The sequence below is a fragment of the Acanthochromis polyacanthus genome, chromosome 2 (genome assembly GCF_021347895.1).
Source record: "Acanthochromis polyacanthus isolate Apoly-LR-REF ecotype Palm Island chromosome 2, KAUST_Apoly_ChrSc, whole genome shotgun sequence".
NCBI lineage: Eukaryota > Metazoa > Chordata > Actinopteri > Pomacentridae > Acanthochromis > Acanthochromis polyacanthus.
This window is the reverse complement of record NC_067114.1, coordinates 47250041-47268370: the sequence shown is the minus strand read 5'-3', so window position 1 is coordinate 47268370 and position 18330 is coordinate 47250041. Positions and strand designations below refer to the sequence as shown.

General features: G+C 38.7%; 2 protein-coding genes across 2 annotated transcripts; both read right to left on the bottom strand.

Annotated features, from left to right (window-relative positions):
• Positions 1 to 1561: 1561 nt before the first annotated feature.
• On the bottom strand, positions 1562 to 11948 carry si:ch73-204p21.2 (uncharacterized). Its single transcript, XM_022208686.2, has 8 exons — positions 11544 to 11948; positions 10868 to 10913; positions 10476 to 10601; positions 7346 to 7406; positions 7200 to 7260; positions 4648 to 4710; positions 3482 to 3553; positions 1562 to 2607 (listed from the first exon to the last, which is right to left on the bottom strand). Exons 3-8 carry the CDS (start codon positions 10595 to 10597, stop codon positions 2354 to 2356), a joined length of 633 nt encoding a protein of 210 aa, XP_022064378.1. The 5' UTR covers positions 10598 to 10601; positions 10868 to 10913; positions 11544 to 11948; the 3' UTR covers positions 1562 to 2353.
• A 543-nt stretch (positions 11949 to 12491) lies between these two features.
• Positions 12492 to 16612, bottom strand: LOC110961169 (membrane progestin receptor beta-like). The gene is made up of 6 exons (XM_051944907.1): positions 16324 to 16612; positions 16133 to 16245; positions 15280 to 15436; positions 14739 to 14948; positions 14033 to 14246; positions 12492 to 12526 (listed from the first exon to the last, which is right to left on the bottom strand). The coding sequence occupies exons 1-6, from the start codon at positions 16597 to 16599 to the stop codon at positions 12492 to 12494; spliced, it is 1005 nt and encodes a 334-aa protein (XP_051800867.1). The 5' UTR covers positions 16600 to 16612.
• Positions 16613 to 18330: the final 1718 nt, after the last annotated feature.

Genomic DNA, 18330 nt, shown 5'->3' with positions numbered 1-18330 from the left:
CTACTACGTTTCCCATAATGCATTTCAAACCTCCGACGACAAAAACCGCAAGTACGGCTATCAAATATCTCGGCTGAATGCCGGCTTCAGGTCGATTTTACGCTAACAAACAGTCGCATAATTAATGTGGTAATTTCAAGCCGGCACTCCTCATGCAGTTATTAGCCAGATTATGCGAATCGTTTCAATTGTAGCTGCAGGCTACTGGAGGTAGCTGCTACTTGTTCTGTATGCAAAGCGAGCTGCTGCAGCTAGCTGCTAGCATTCAGTAGCACGTTGTGAGGCGTCTGACAAATTTAAAACGTTGGTCAGAAAACGCCTATTTCTCAAATCTGTGGGGTGATTAGGATGACTACTTAACCACATAAAATAAAATAAAAATCGCCGCGGTCCGGCCACAGATCCCGCGGAGGCTTGCATTTCGGTGGGTAGCTCACAAAGCATTATGGGGCGATTGAGTATGACTAGTGTGGTCACCTCGCATACTTAAAAAATTTCCGGATATAGTATACATCCGGGTATTTCTCGCGTACTCAGTCTTTTCATACTATCTAATGTGAACGCACTACATACTTATTTTGACGTCACACTTCGTATGAGTAGTACGTTAGTATGCCATTTCGGACACAGCCTTTCTTTCTACCAAAAAATTTAGTTTCCTTTGAAAAAAAAAAAATCAGCAAAAAATTTACCAAATTTCTGAAAATTTACAAAACCTTCAGGAAGAAAATTCCAAAAAATACCTAAAGTGATTACGTATATATCAGTAAAACTTCTGACATTTTCTATAAGAACATTCACATAAAATCAACCAAAATCCGGCAAAATTTGCTGTTCTTAAGGAACCTTTTTTTCCACAAAAAAATTCCTCAAATTTCTGAAAATTTGCAAAATCTTCAGGAAGAAAATTCCAATGATTCCTAAAAAGTTTCCTTTGAAAGTTTAGAAGTTTTACTGATAAATATGGAATCACTTTAGGTATTTTTAGGATTTTTTTGGGAAAGATTTTTGCTCATTTTAAAAAAATATTTACAAGAATTTGGGGGATTTTATATATATAAATATATATATAATATATATATATATATATATATATATATATATATAATATATATTATTTATATCCATTCACATAAAAATCAACCAAAAACCAACAATTTTTTTTAATAAATGTCCTTTAACATTTTTTCCACCCAAAAATGTTGAAGATGTGGACATCAGAAGTTTCACTGTGAAAATACCTTTTTTCCACCACAGTTTCAAACTTTTAAACGGGTTAATGTGACCTGCAGTTAAACAGAAAGCGTTGGACCCTGACTTTGTGTTTGCTTCATGCTGTTTCTACTGTAACTAAAGCTGCTTCTGATCGATGTAATTCTACAGTATCTGAGTCACCAGCTGGACTTTTCTGCTGAACTCTGACTCATAACCTCAGCAGGAAGTTTCTGAAACCTTTTCTTTCCCTCTTTAACGTGATTCATCCTGAAACCTGAACGTCTCCACAGTCAGCAAACCTCCCAAAGCTCCAACACTTCAGTTCCATTAAAAACTGATCCAGCGCCATGTTTCTGGTTGGTTTATATTCTTTAGTTTTACTGCACAAACCTGAAAAACTGTTAAACTTTCACCACAAACAGCCTCAAGTTCATCCTATCGAAGCAACACAACAATAAAAGGTTCACTTATATAGAAATATAAAACATAAAGCAGACTAAAAGTGGATTTTTACAGAAATAAACTGAGATCAGAGCAAGATTTACTAAATAAAAGGTGAATTTGTTTTTTAAAATAAGCGAGTTCTGGTTTCCTCCATAATAAATGTCGTTTTTAATCAGATATTTTTTATTTTCTATCGTGTTTTTGTTCATTATCTTCCAGATCTGTTGTTTTCTTCTTCATCCTTTGGTTCTTGTCTTTTCTCTTTCAGAGGTTATTTTTGCAGCTTTTGTTATTTGACCTTTGACCTTTGTCTTTCATCCATTAACCTTCCTTCTGTCTTCCATTATCCTCCATTTTCTTCTGTTGTTATTCTATTTTTCTTCCATTTTTCTTCCATTATCCTCCATTTTTCTTCCATTATCCTCCATTTTTCTTCCATAATCCTACTTTTTTCATTCAGTATTCTTCCTTTTTCTTACATTATCCTTCATTTGTTTTTTCAGTATTATTACATTTTTATTTTCCTCCATTTTTTCTTCTAATTTCCTTCATTGTTTCATTTAGCATTGTTTCATTTTTTCTTCCATTACCCTCCATATTTTTGTCCATTATCGTTGGTCTTCCATCCCTTGTCTTCTGTCCATCTCTGTCCTCCATCTTTTCCTTTTTGTCCTCCATGTTTTGCCGTCCAGGGTTAGTCCATGTCTGTCCGTCTGTCCGGTAGCGGAGGCTTAGGCTCCTCCTCTTCCCCTCTCCTCTCCTCAGGTGAGTCTCCAGGTAAACCACCAGGTGAGTCGCTGACGTTCATCTTCTTACTCACTCGAGCATAAATGGAGTTTAAATTTGCTGCTGGAGGAACGTTGGGATCTCCGTTCTGATTGGCTGTCAGTGATAATGCGTCGTTGCTGCTCCGCCCCCCATTGATGACGTCGTAGACGTGGGCGGAGTCTGAAAACAAACATAAAACCTGATGAGTATAATGTGATTTATGTCGTCTGTTAGCTGATAAATGATCTCATTTTTCTGCCTGTTTATTTATCTGTTTGTTTATTTGTTTATCTGCTCAATGAGACAAATTTTCTGCAGGAGTTTTCTGTAAATTTTTTAATCAGTAAATTTATTTGTCTATTTATTTATCTCTGTTTACTCACATGGTTAACTATTTATTTATTTGTTTACTTGTTTTTTGGAACTCATTTTCAGCAGGAATTTTCTGCATTTTTAAAAAAATTTCTGGAAGTTTATTTTTGCATTTTTTTTAGTATATTGATTAATTTGTTTTCCTAGTTTTGTTTATGTATTGTTTACTCATATGGTTCCGTATATGTTTATTTATTTGTTTATCTGTTCAGTAGAACTCATTTTTTGCAGGAATTTCTTGTATTTTCATTTTTTCCAGTTTATTTAATCTGTTTATTTCAGTTTGCCTAATTATTTATCTTTTAATTTTTTTATCTGCTTATTTGTTCATTTATTTATCTGTTTATTTTTACCTCTTCATTTTTAATAACTGTTTTTTTTATCTGTTTACTTATTTGTCATTTCATTTAGTTTATTTATTCGTCTTTTTAAAATAGAGTTTGTTTTAATTTTCTGCTTTAGATTTGAACACAACTTTCAAGGACAGAGAGGAGACGACAGAAAACTGAGCAGAAAGTAAAAATAACGAAGAGAAAAATAAGAATTAATGGAATAAATGAACTGATAAACAACCAGACAAATAAACAGATCAGCTAACAGGTAAATCATTAAAAATGGCACCAAATAAAACAACTAATGAGCAGATAAACAAACATGTAAACAAGTAAACAGTAAACAGAACCGTGGCTCTGTGGCGCCACCAGGTGGCTCCTCCAGGGAGGGAAGGAAACTGGAGCTTCTTCAGGACCAGACTCTGAAACAAACAGGAAGAAAGAACGGCATCATGGGAAACGTAGTGAAGTTTATCCACAGTTTATGTAGTTTTATCATCAGGAAAGTCGTTCTAGGAAGTTTATCATCAGTTTTATCTTAGATGAGTGTACCATAATTCTGAACAACTTGGAGCCATTTTGGACAAATTTTGATTCTGGACATGATTAAAGTGAGAAATATCTAAAAACTGGAACCTTGTCTGGTCCAACTTTAACCATCAGGTTCTGCTGATGTTAGAGCTTCAACACATGGAGAAATGTGGATCAAAGTCTGGATTTCAGTAGAAACATGGATCCATCCACAGATATACACCAACAGGAACATTTTGGAGACATGAGACCAGCCTGGACTGGAGGTTTTTTCTATATTCATTACCAATAATTGTTTATTTTGGTCATTTTGGACTGTTTTGAGTCTTTCTCTGCAGGTTTCAAGTTAATTTGGACAGTCTTTATCTGATTTTAGACAAAATTTTTAATCCTTTTGGGCAAATTTGGAGTCATTTTTGACTCATTTTAAACTGTTTCAAGTCAGTTTTTACACATTTTGAGCAATTTTTGGTAATTTAGAGTCATTCTCACCAGGTTTCAAGTTAATTTTTATTTTAAATTTTTAAATTTTTAAAATTTTTTAATAATTTTGGACAATTTTCACATCATTTTGGATAATTCTTGAGTCATCTTAAACAGGTTTCAAGTCTAAATATCTAAAAACTGGGACGTTGTCTGGTCAAACTTTAACACATCAGATTTTTTTTATTTTCAGGTCCAATAATTTCAGAGTGTGTCCTCTGCTGGATCCATTCAATCATTTTAATCTACTAGAAACTGTTCTGTCTGGTCTCATCACTGCTAATGTTAGTTTTATTTAAACCATTAAAAGTGTCACAGATGAGACGTTTTTGCTAGAACTTAACAAATAACTTCCTGGTGTGAAAATGTTTCATAAAATTCAGTGTTTTTTATCATTTAAGACGTTTATGAATAAAATATTTCCTGAATTCTGCCTGAAAACAAACTGAGGAGGTTTTTCTCTTCTCATTTCCTTTTTTCTTCTTTTGCTGAATAAACGGACCTGTTTGGCTCTGCGGCGCCCCCACGTGGCTCCTCCAGGGAATGGATCCTTCAGGACCGAACTCTGGACACAAACAGAAAACTTTAGTTTAAATCTAATTTACTGACTTTTCTGCCAACATGTTACTGATTAATGTAAGAACAACAATCAGCTAAGACTCTAATCACTGCAGAAACTGATTTAAAGCTAAATTTACTTCATGAAACTGGTTTGCTAACTGAAATTTTTTTACCTTTAACACCAGAGCAGCTTCAATTAAATCCTTGTTTTCACAATTATAATAATCAAATATTCTTCTACATAACATTTAACTTCCAGGATGAACTGATTTTGATGAATAATCAACTTAAAAAACTTCAATAATTAATTAATAATTTGATGTTAAAACGTCTTTTCTGTCTGATGTGAAGCTTTTGCTGAAGAATTCATTTTAATTTAATTGAACTATTACATTTAAAGACTTTAAACATGAAAACAATAAATAAACAAGTTCAACTAAAGATGAAGAACCTTTAATTAAATCAACTTATATTTATGTAGCCAGGTGTTAAATTTGTTAAATATAATTTTTCACTATAAAGTTGTTGCTTCTATTGTTCAGTCTGTTTATTTTGTACTTTCTGTATTTTGTCTAATAGACCCTTTAATGACCCACGTCACTAATGACGTCACAGCTTTAGCTGGAGGCAAAAGAGGAAGCCCGCGGCCGGACAGAAAGGCGAAAGACTGAGGGACTAGGCTCTATCAACTTTTCTAAAATGTGGTCCTGCTGTGTTTTTGGATGCCAGAATAGGAGGAATGACATTGGCGAACGCAAATTAAAGTTTTATAGGATTCCACCGAACACTCGTGCTCAGAGGGAACGAAGACAGTTGTGGTTAAATGCACTGAGGTGAAAAGACTGGACAGAGACGATCAGCTGCAGTCAATTCCAGCCATTTTCAGTACAAAAATCGCTAATATTCTATTTGTAAATAAAAAATATTCAATTCAATTCAATTCAGCTTTATTCCATACACTGAGTCCAAATACACACACCATAAGAACAAGGACACAACAAGACACAGAAAAAAATACAATCAAAAACAATAACCCGTTAAATAAGACGAGAAATACAGGGAATATTGGACGCGCATGGAGAGGTGCATTTCCTTGAAAACGACCGATTTGTGGATTTTATACCGACTTCAAGACATGTTTTGGACAAAATAGTTTACTGGCTTGTGTCGTCTGGATGTAAAAGGTTGGATTATGGCCGTTTTTTGTGGAATATTTTCATCTGTGTGTAATAATGAACCCGGAAATGTGAGTCGCGCTGTGTACGTTAAAGCCGTGTATAGAGAACGGATGGATGGATATTCGTTGTTTGTCGGACAAATGTGTTTATATTACCCGCTGTGGTAATCGCATCTGAAAGTGGTTTATACCGGCGGATTCATGAGAATCTAAGCTTTCCATCGGCGTATAATGTTTATATAATCGCGTTTGCAGCCTTCGGACATTCTTTAAATTTCTATGCAAATTAGTAAGTGTACCGCCGGCGGTACACTGAAGCTTAACGGGTTAAAAATGCTCGAGTTTGCGCTGCAAACTCCCAGCGCAAACTAAATACTCCCAGTCCTGCTTGACTTCTCGCTCCGCTTTTGCCTCCAGGATAAGCCCCGCCCACAAAAAACGTCACAATGTTTGTAAACAAATAAAGGGTCTATAGTTATAAAAACCCGGACATGTCGTGGTGTTATTTCATGTAGTTATTTATTTTGGCCACAGGGTGTCAGTGTTGTTACATTTTGGTTTGGTTAAACGAAGTGCATTCTGGGTATTTGTCCTTGTGTTCCTGTTGCATGCCAGTGAAAACAGCTAAGGCTGAGTTTAAGTGGTCAAGTGATCAAGTGCGAAGTAAGTACAGACAGTTACAGAAAACTTATGACAGGAAGACCCATGTATGCGCTTTTATTTGATGTTTTCGTGATATTACAGCTGCACGGAGGTTCAACTGTGAGAATTGGCGCCGGGCGTCGATCGCCATTTGCGATGATAAGTAGCAAGGTAATGCTACAGGCAGCTGCGTCATTCTGGCTAGCATTCCTTGATAGAGTGATTTTATTTGAATAAATCGTTTATTTATCTGAAACTCTATTCAAAGGTGACCCAGAGTGTGGTCTTCAGGATAACTCTGGAACTCTGGACCGTAGTAGCAACAGGATCTAATCACATACATACTGTTTATGTATGTGATTAGACCGAGTCCACTGCCGTATTTTTTGTATGTTTAAGTCGATTTTGTTATTTTATTTCATGCCCTCTGCCAAACTAGTACGGTGAATGCCAACAATAAATTTGCAGCTACAAAAAACCCAGAAGTATTGTGTCCTGTGTGATGTGAACGATTCCACGGGCTCCATTTAAATGAACTGAAGCTCGACTTTAAACTACAGAGTTCAGTTGATGCCACATTATCAAATCAAGCGTCAATATAATTTTGAGTTGAAAAGTTTGTGTCTACATCAGTCGTTAAAGCGTTCAGATTAAATCCTCGGACGTTTTCTGACCTTTCTCGTCGTTCTGGATCTCGTCAATCATCGGATTCTCTCTGGCTTCTTCCAGCTTCACCTGCAAATAAACAGAAACTTAAACTCACGTTTCATCCCATCAATGTTTCCCAGGTTTAGCATTCATTCAGATTTCTGTCTGTTACCACTCTGATCAGAGACGAAGGGTTTCTGTCCACCTCTGGATCCTTCAGCTCAAAGGAACGTCTGGAAAACCAACAGGAAATGTTAGAAAAGCAGTTCAACAGCGACTAGAAAATAACATATGTTTATTAGATTTATGGACGCAAAATTATTCTTTGTCAATAAACCAAAAAATATTGACAGTTACTTGAAAATTTGTTCCAAATGACACAAAACTCACCCAGAATAACATAAAAACTTGTTCAAAATGAAACATAAATCGTCCAAAGTTTTTAAAAAATTGTTAAAAAATAACTAAAAAACTGTTCAAAAGCCCTGAAAAGCTTCTTCAAATGACAGAAAATTATCCAAAATTACCCAAATATGTACAAAAGCAGTCAAACTTTGTCCAAGTGGACTCAACATTTGTTCAAAATCACACAAAAATCCGTCTAAAATGACGACAATGTCTTGAACTTGTCCTAAATGACAACAAGCTCTTCAAAATGTCTCAAATCCTGTCGTAAGCAAATTGAAGCATGTTCAAAATGTCTAGAACTTTCTCTAAAATGACCTGAAATACATCAAAATTTGTCCAAAATGTCTTGAAATGGTTATGAATGATTCTAAATTTATGTAAAATAAAACGTGTCCAAACTGACCCAAAATTAGAGAAAAATGACAAAAAACTCACAAAATGCTTCAACATCTGTTCAAAATAACCCAAAAACTTGTCCTAAACAATGTAAAACAACATGGGCAATACGTCCTGAACTTTCTGACCCAAAACTTGTCCCAAATGTCTTGAAACGTCTCATAGATGACCTCAAATGTGTCCAAAATAGCAAACACGTCTTCAAACTGACCCAAAATGTGTCCAAAATTACCAGGACCTCCCAAAATGCTTCAACATCTGTTCAAAAATAACTCCAGACTTGTCCAAAACTATTTAAAACTTCACTAAAATGTCTTGAAATTTGTTCCAAATGACTTAAAGCTTTTCAAAATGACTCAAATCCAGTGATAAACCATTCACAATACGTCTTGAAATTTTTCTAAATTACTTCAAATTTGTCCAAAATGACAACAACCTCCCAGAATGCTTCAACATCTGTTCAAAATAACTCCAAAGAACTTTGGTTTATGTATTACTAATTAAAGACAGGATGGGAATCGTTTTGAAAAGGTTTGCGTTATTTTGATCAACTTTTGAGTCATTTTAAGAAACGTTCTGAAGCATTTTTTAATGAATTTCCTCCATTTTCTACAATTTTCTGGTCTTTTTGGACCCACCTCTATGGACTTCAAGGACCTGGAATGTTCTGAGACTAAACTTCAAGACTGAAAGCAGGAAAGGAGAACGTCTCTTGGAGAAAGCTCTAGAGTAGACCTACCGACAACTGGAGAAAGTTCTAGAGTAGATCTACCGACAACTGGAGAAAGTTCTAGAGTAGACCTACCGACAACTGGAGAAAGTTCTAGAGTAGACCTACCGACAACTGGAAAAAGTTCTAGATTAGGCCTACCGACAACTGGAGAAAGTTCTAGAGTAGACCTACCGACAACTGGAGAAAGTTCTAGAGTAGATCTACCGACAACTGGAGAAAGTTCTAGATTACGCCTACCGACAACTAGAGAAAGCTCTAGAGTAGACCTACCGACAACTGGAGAAAGTTCTAGAGTAGATCTACCGACAACTGGAGAAAGTTCTAGAGTAGACCTACCGACAACTAGAGAAAGCTCTAGAGTAGACCTACCGACAACTGGAGAAAGTTCTAGAGTAGACCTACTGACAACTGGAGAAAGTTCGAGAGTAGACCTACCGACAACTGGAGAAAGTTCTAGAGTAGACCTACCGACAACTAGAGAAAGCTCTAGAGTAGACCTACCGACAACTGGAGAAAGTTCTAGATTAGGCCAACCGACAACTGGAGAAAGTTCGAGAGTAGACCTACCGACAACTGGAAAAAGTGCTAGAGTAGACCTACCGACAACTGGAAAAAGTTCTAGATTAGACCTACCGACAACTGGAAAAAGTGCTAGAGTAGACCTACCGACAACTGGAAAAAGTTCTAGAGTAGATCTACCGACAACTGGAGAAAGTTCTAGAGTAGACCTACCGACAACTAGAGAAAGCTCTAGAGTAGACCTACCGACAACTGGAGAAAGTTCTAGAGTAGACCTACTGACAACTGGAGAAAGTTCGAGAGTAGACCTACCGACAACTGGAGAAAGTTCTAGAGTAGACCTACCGACAACTAGAGAAAGCTCTAGAGTAGACCTACCGACAACTGGAGAAAGTTCTAGATTAGGCCAACCGACAACTGGAGAAAGTTCGAGAGTAGACCTACCGACAACTGGAAAAAGTGCTAGAGTAGACCTACCGACAACTGGAAAAAGTTCTAGATTAGGCCGACCAACAACTGGAGAAAGCTCTAGAGTAGACCTACCGACAACTGGAAAAAATTCTAGATTAGGTCTACCGACAACTGGAGAAAGTTCTAGAGTAGACCTATGGACAACTGGAGAAAGTTCTAGAGTAGACCTACCGACAACTGGAGAAAGTTCTAGAGTAGACCTACCGACAACTGGAGAAAGTTCTAGAGTAGGCCTACCGACAACTGGAGAAAGTTCTAGAGTAGACCTACCGACAACTGTAGAAAAATCTAGAGTAGGTCTACTCTAGAATTTTCTCCAGGGAACGTTCTCTTCTATGGACTTCAAGGACCTGGAAATATTCTCAGTATGAAGGTAGAACTCTGATCATTGGTAAAGTTCCTGGAGATGAAGAACCAGATGTTCTGAGGAGGTCAGGAAGGAACTTTAGTCCTCTTTGGTTGATTTTTTTGAATTTGACTTTTTATTGGAATTTCACCTGTTTTGTGATAATTTTGTTACATTTTGTAGTGATTTTGGGAGTTTTTTCTGACATATTTGAACATTTCAGGGTAGCTTTGGCTCATTTTGGGGGGATTTTGTGTCTTTTTGTGGTAATTTTGGCTGTTGTGGTGATTTTCAATCTTTTTAGTTATTAACGTTGCTGTTTAATCAGGACTTAGATGTGTTTTCCCTCTTAAATGTCATATATCTGCTGGACTGATGAGGAGGTTCTGAGGAGGTTCAAGTGGTGAATCGGTGACTCGATGAACTGACCTGTTGCAGTCGCTGCAGAGAGACGTGAGGAAGACAAGGAGGAGGATGAGGAGGATGAAGAACCCGACAGATCCGGATGACAGGAACCAGAACCCGCTGAGTTCTGCTCCGACTGCAGCCATGATCCTGATAGAACACAACACAAACACAGTATTCATGTTTTCAGTGTAACTGAACCAAACAGTCCAAAGCTGTCAGACATCAGTAAACTGTTGAATAAACTGTAGTTAAAACCGGTTATTTTTTACAGCGTGTTTAAAGCTTAAGGTTAAATATTTGACTTTGAACCACTCCTACTGAAACAACAAACATTTCATGAGTAACGTCTGAATACGTCCTGAAGAATAAAGAATGTTCATGTGAATATCAGAGGATGAAGGTTTTACTTTTACCTGAACAAGTCGGTTTCAGCTGAACGACGACTGGAGTTTAATCATCCTGACAAAATAAAAACACAACGATTCAAACATTCATCCTCTAAGAGATAATACACAAAACAACCACAAAGACACACAAAACAACCACAAAGAGACACAACGACCACAAAGAAACACAAAACAGCCACAAAGACACAAAACAACACAAAGAGACACAAAACACAAAGAGACACACAACAACCACAAAGAAACACAAAACAACCACAAAGAGACACAAAACCACCACAAAGATCTCTGCTCATTCTATAAAATGTATTTTTTGTGCTAAAACATGATTTTAAACCATTTCCTGAATGTTTGTTTTAATATTTGAATCGTTGCTTTAGAACGTCTCGTACGATTTTGTGTTTGAGAGTTTTCATTGTTTGTCAGAAGCCTTTACTGTCCTCCATTAAACAACATCAGAGGACGAAACTACGACGATGTGACGTTTAAAATAAATAAAAGACTAAAATCAGGTGTTTCACGGAGAATACTCCTACATTCCTCCATACCTCTGGACAGTTAAAGATCCCATTAACAGCAGAATAAAGACAATACGTGAGTAAAGACTCGTTCCTGCTGTAGTGGGACTAGTTAAAGACTAGATAATGACTCGCTAAGGACTAGTTAAGGACTAGATAAGACGTACCTGCAGGCAGTTGGAGGCTCCGTTGGCTCTGAGATCCTGCTGAAGGTTTATTATTGACAAACTGAACAAACACCGAGCTGCTGTTTGAGCTGCTTAAAGAGACACACACACACACACACACACCGATACACACACACTGATACACACTGATACACACACACCGATACACACACACTGATACACACTGATACACACCGTACAAACACACAACTGCACAACAATGTCGCTGAATTCTGCTCCTAAAAATATGGGCTGAAAAATGACTTCCTGTTAACAAACTAAAGGTGTTTTTTGAAGGAAAACAGAAAAATAAAATCAATATTTAATAACAGGAGAGTTTCTGAACTGATGGACAGTTTGGCTGATGAAGGCGGCTGGTTTTCTTTGAGTCTTTTATTCTTCAAGACTCTTAATTAAACTTTTCCTAATTTGAATAAGAGTCGAGTTTTCATCTGATAACGAGAAGAAACTGTTCTTAACACACACGAACAACCAAAACAAGACACAAAATGACACAAATAAAAAAATAAAATTACAAAATTTGACATAAAAATAGGAAAAAGTGAAATAAAATGACAAAAATAAGGACAAAATGACACAAAACTAAAAAAAAACATGACAAAGTGATAAAATTTGACACAAAAACAAGAAAAAAGACACAAAATGACTAAATGTGACACAAAAACCAAGACATAAACTGAGGAACCTTTAATTTACTATCTTCCTGTTTACCAGTTTATTCTGATTGGTGCTGGAGGTTTGGGGGCGGAGCTAATGAGAGCCAGATTTATGTATAATTTACATATCGTGAAGAAAATGTTTACTGAGTCATTGGTCAAGAACTTTTATAAATGTTTTTGCATGACGTCATTAAAACACCTTCAGAATAAAAGCTGCTACCTGTAGTGCCACCTTCAGGTGACTTTATTCTGCTGCAGAACCACTCAGTTAAACTCTACGAGACCAAACAGTGCGAGAACAAACTGAGGGAAACGGAAACAAGACAGAAACACAAAGACGGAACAGTCTACATGTTTCCGTAGTTTGGTTTGTTGTCTACATGTTTCTGTTTTCAAATTTCCATCTTCTTGTTTCCGTTTAAATCTTCAAGTTTATGTATTTATGTTTTCGTCTTCGTGTTTCCGTGTTTCCTACTTCCTGCTTCTGTCTATGTGGTTTCATCTTCGTGTTTCTGTCTTCTTTTTTCCATCTTCATGTTTCCGTTTCCATGTCTCCAACTTCCTGTTTCCGTGTTCTTGATTCCGTCTTTGTGTTTCCGTCTTCATGTTTCTGTATTTTAGTTCTTTGTCATGTTCCTGTCTTCCTGATTCCATCTTCATGTTTTTTGTCTTCATGTTTTTGGTCTTCGTGTTTTTGGTCTTCGTGTTTTTTGGTCTTCGTGTTTTTGGTCTTCCTGTTTATTTGTCTTCGTGTTTTTTGTCTTCGTGTTTTTTTGTCTTTGTGCTTCCACCTTCGTGTTTTCGTCTTCCAGTTTACATCCTCTTGTTTCTGTCCTGCTGATAATCTCATTAAACCCAAATCAAACTGAAACTGAACTTTATCAGCAGCTCCACCCGAACACAGTAACTGAAACTGAACGGCTGAGTGACTTGACGCCCAGCTGCCAGAGAGAGATAACAAATGCCACAACGAATAACACCACAAACACCACAAAAATACTACAAATACAACTACTACAGCCACTACAGCTGGTCAGAAGAACAGGAACTGGGTTGATTCTGCCGTCAGGAAAACAAACAGTTCTCGAAGGAGGAAGCTGATTATTCAAAGCACCAGGAGTTATTTAATGCCCAGCTGGAAGATAACAATTCTAATTTAGTGAAAATGAGCATTTTATGATGGCTGACAGAATAATAAAGTTGCATCAACTTAATATTGCGTGTAAGTGAAACTCTTCATTTTGATTGAAAAAAGGTAAAATTAATAACTTTGAACTGCAGATTTAAACTCGCCTCCTTTATTTAAACATCCCTGTTGGTTAGACCTCATAATAACTAATATCTGACATTAAAAAGTAATAAAAACTGATTCTCTGAACTCAGTGGAGTTTGATGGTTGAACAGTTTTGTTAGAAGTCATTTTAAATTCTAAACATTGATGCAAACGGCTGCATTTGTTTGGTGTTGACTCCAGACAGTATTTCTGATATTCCAGCTAATAACAGGTTGATGTGTTAATAATCGTTATGGAACATGTTCAGTGTGATGATGCGTCCGGAAATCGGACTAAAACGGTTTTATTTTCTGTTGTACAATAAAAAAAAAACACACCAACCAGTACAGCTCATTTTGATCTGCTGAAAGTTTCTCCTCCTATCTTTCTCTCCTCCTGCTCCTCCTTTCCTCTCCTCTTGCTCCTCCTTTCCTCTCCTCCTATCTCTCTCTCCTCCTGCTCCTCCTTTCCTCTCCTCCTCCCTCTGTCCACCGTCATCCAGCAGCAGAGCATCAGGCAGCAGAAGCAGCAGCAGCCCAGCAGGAGGCGCTGTTCTCCGAAGCGTCTGATCAGCGTCGGCCGTCGCCACAGGAAATCGTGGAACAGCGCCTCCTGCTGGACCAGCGTGCCAAGTGCTGATAGGATGTGGGACAGCTGGTGGGCGTGGCCGATGATGTCATAGCGTCCTGGAGCGAAGCACTCCGGTACGGGGCAAGAGAAGAAGAAGAAGGACAGCAGGAACAGCGCCACCTATTGGAGGAACAACAGGAAGTGGTTAGACATGTGATTTAATAGCCACTTACAGACAAAGAACTAACTGGTATTTCTATAAAAATTTAGATTTTTTTTTACATTTTTGACATGTTTTTATAGTCTGCATAAAGATTAACTGTACCTCGTTTTTAACAGATATTTTCTGTGTACTTCAATTACCTGGAACTCTGAAAGTATTCATAGATTGAAGGTAAAACTTCATTACATAAAATAAAATTCAGTAGATCTGTTTGTTTTTTCAGGTAAAGTTGTGATGCAGTACATGACTGATCAGTAACCATTAATAACCAGCTGATTGATGATCAGGTTTTGTATTTAGATTTTCATTTAGTTTTATTTTTTGTCTTCTCCTATTAATATTAACCTAATGTTATTGCTATTGATTTATTTATGATTACTGTATATTGTAAAGTTAAATAAAGATTTGAAAAGAAAAAAAGGTTTTGTATTTAGTGAAAACAGCTCCACCTGCAGGAGGTGCAGCATCACTGCAGGGCTCCATTGCTGGGCAGTGAGTCGTTGGGTCAATGGACCAATCACCAGCAGAAGGCCGGCGCTGGTCGGAACCAGCTGGACGAACTTCCTGTTCAGAGGGTCCAACCGGTGGAAGTGTAGCTTAGCGTAGCAACAGGCAGCAAAGGAGAGCCAGGCCAGGAGGGCGGAGCCTGGAAGGAACACCTGAGAGCAGAGGCGGAGTTACAACACCTGAACACCGATGGGTAGTCATACATCCAACCAAAGAATATCAACCAACAAACATCCAGTTAGACATCCAACCATCAAATATCAAACCATCAAACATCCAACCAACGAATATGCAACAACAAACATCCAACCAAATATTAAACATTCAACCAATGAACATTCAACCATCAAACATCCAACCAATAAACATCCAAAATTCCAGCAGTCATAACATTCACCCATAAAACCATCCAACAGCAACCTTTTTCCCAGCATGCTTTGCATTTATCCACCCATTAAACTATCCAACCACGGATCAACAAACCTTTCCCAGCATGCTTTGCGTCCATGCAGCATCGGCGCTGTAAACGCTCAGAGCCAAAGCACAGCCGTACTGGAAGACGGCAACGCCAACGCTGTCCAGGAAGATGAACCAATCATGAAGCTGCTCTGAGTGGGACTGGAACAGGTGAGCTGCAGCGCTGCAAAAGGTGAGGAAGAGTCAGGTAAGGATGCACCAATCAGCATAGGCTATACAGTCACCATCAAACATCCAACCATAAAATATCCAGCCATCAAACATCCAACCAGCATAGGCTATAGTCACCATCAAACATCCAGCCATCAAACATCCAACCATCCAACCAGCATAGGATATAGTCACCATCAAACATCCAACCATCAAACATCCAACCAATCTTTAAACACCAAAAATCCAACCATTCAACCAATAAACATCCAACCAATAAACATCCAACTAACCTTTAAACATCAAGCATCCAACCATAAACATCCAACCATCATGGTTTTAGTCAGCCTGAAGCTCAACATCAAGCATCCAACCACCAAACATCCAACTATCAAACATCCAACCATCTAACATCCAACCAACCATCTAAAATCCAACCAACCATCAAACATCCAACCATCTAACATCCAACCAATCATCTAACATCCATCCAACCATCTAACATCCAACCAACCATCTAACATCCATCCAACCATAAAGCATCCAACCCACCATCAAGCATCCAACCCACCATCAAACATCCAACCGCCAACCATCCAACCACCAACCATCCAACCAATAAACATCCATCCATCAGACATCAGTGCTGGTAACTCAGATTAGTTGCGGCTGCGCTGACTGCCATCTTTACTTTAACTCTAGAACTCACCTGAAGCTCAGGTACATGACAGCAGAGAACACGTAGAGGACCAACGGCAGCGAGGCAGCATCCAGGGAGAAGCCCTGACCTTCAGGACCCTGCAGCCGAAAGCCCAGAATCCCCTGCAGAGATCAGAGGTCAGAGATGGGAGCAGCAGATCACCTGACCTGTGACACCTGTGACACCTGGCAGAGTCTCACCCCTCCCCTCAGGACGGCAAACATGGTGAACCTCAGCGTGATGCAGACGGCGGCCAGCAGGTGGCTCCAGACGTTCAGCGTCTGGTTGTGGATCTGGAGGAGGCTGAGGATGTAGCAGCGCAGCGGCAGACCTGGAGGACGGTAACCTGACAGGATGAAGCGCCGCCGGAGCAGAGGGGGGACGTCCACGTCTCGGACCGGTGGCGGGAGGGATGGCAGGAGGTGGGACAGGAAGGACAGGCACAGAGGGGGAGGGGCGAACGACACCAGAGGCATGATGGGAATTTCAACCAGCTGCTCTGGATGGAGGTAAAAGAAGCTGATTATCACAGGTGTGGACTTACCTGTAGAGAGGGGCTCTACAGGTGTGCCGGAGTTACCTGTGGGGAGGAGGTAAACCGGTTGTGGTGGTGTTATATCTTTGATAATGATTCACTGTCCATACGGTTGTATTGCGTTGTTTCTGTTTTAATGAACCAGCTGCCAACAACATGCCTCATCACTGTGTGGGGTACCATTTACATTCTTCTTCTACCTGCTTCAGACTGCACTATACATCTAACAGTCACTATGAGCCCTCTGCTGGACTGAAGGAGGTAATGCTTGACTTAGGCACTGCTGTGAACTCCATGTGAACAACAAATACTTAATGAACATAATGGCAGCAATGAGTGTTAACAGTAGCAACCGTAAATATGTAAATCTGTCAAAACAGTCGATGATTTACTGCGATACGACAGGTGGGTTTGGTGGTTACACAGGTAGGTAGGAGGACAGACATGTGTGTTGATGGTTCTCAGAGGGTTAAACAGGTGATGTAGACAGGTGTGTTGGTGATTGGACAGGTGTGCAGGAGATTAAGTGTTCTGTCATTTCAGATGAGTGTGAAGTCAGACAGGTGTGTTAAAGAGGTGAGTAGTTAGTTCAGACAGGTGTGATGGTGTTGAGACAGGTGTGTTGTGGTTGTAAAATTACACAGGTATGTAGATTGTTCCTGTGGACAGGGTAGCAGGTTTGTGTTAGTGGACAGGTGTTTTAAGCTTCAGTGTACCGCCGGCGGTACACCTACTAATTTGCATAGGAATTTCAAGAATGTCCGACGGCTGCAAACACGATTATACAAACACTATACGCCGATGGAAAGCTTAGATTCTCATGAATCCGCCGGTATAAACCACTTTCAGATGTGATTACCACAGCGGGTGAGAAAAACACATTTGTCCGACAAAAACAAATATTCATCCATCCGTTCTCTATACACGGCTTCAACGCACACAGCGCGACTCACATTTCCGGGTTCATTATTACACACACAAAAAAAGATTCCACAAAAAACGGCCATAATCCAACCTTTTACATCCAGATGACACAAGCCAGTAAACTATTTTATCCAAAACATGTCCTGAAGTCGGTATAAAATCCCCGAATCGGTCGTTTTCAAAGAAATGCACCTCGCGATGCCCGTCCAATATTCCCTGTATTTTTCGTAATTTTTTTTATTTAAAAATAGAATATTAGCGATTTTTTGTACTGAAAACGGCTGGAATTGACTGAAGCTAAAAGGGTTAAGCCTTTAGACAGGTTTAACCATAAGTTCTTATCTTAGACAGGTCACCAAAACTGACTAAAGTTTCCATAAAAGTGCTATAAAAACACGTATTCTGTGTGTGCAGCAGCGCCCCCTGCTGTGTGGAGGTCAGCAGCTGCTGGTCAGTTCTACTGTTACAACCTGGAACAAAACAGGTAAACAAACTCAGTGTGGTGACTAAAAATGATTTATTGGAACCAAACTATCCCAAATGTGTACAACAAACCAGAAACAGAAAACCAAAAAGCCTGCAGCTGGAGCTCCTGTAGGAGTGAGGATGTTCTGCAGAGTGGAGACACCTGATCCACCCCCCCTTAAGATTAGTATGTAACTGAAACTAAAGCCTGTATCAGACAAACACAGCTCAGAATTATTAATGACAGCCTTAAAGCTACAAACATGTGGAATTAGATAAGAAA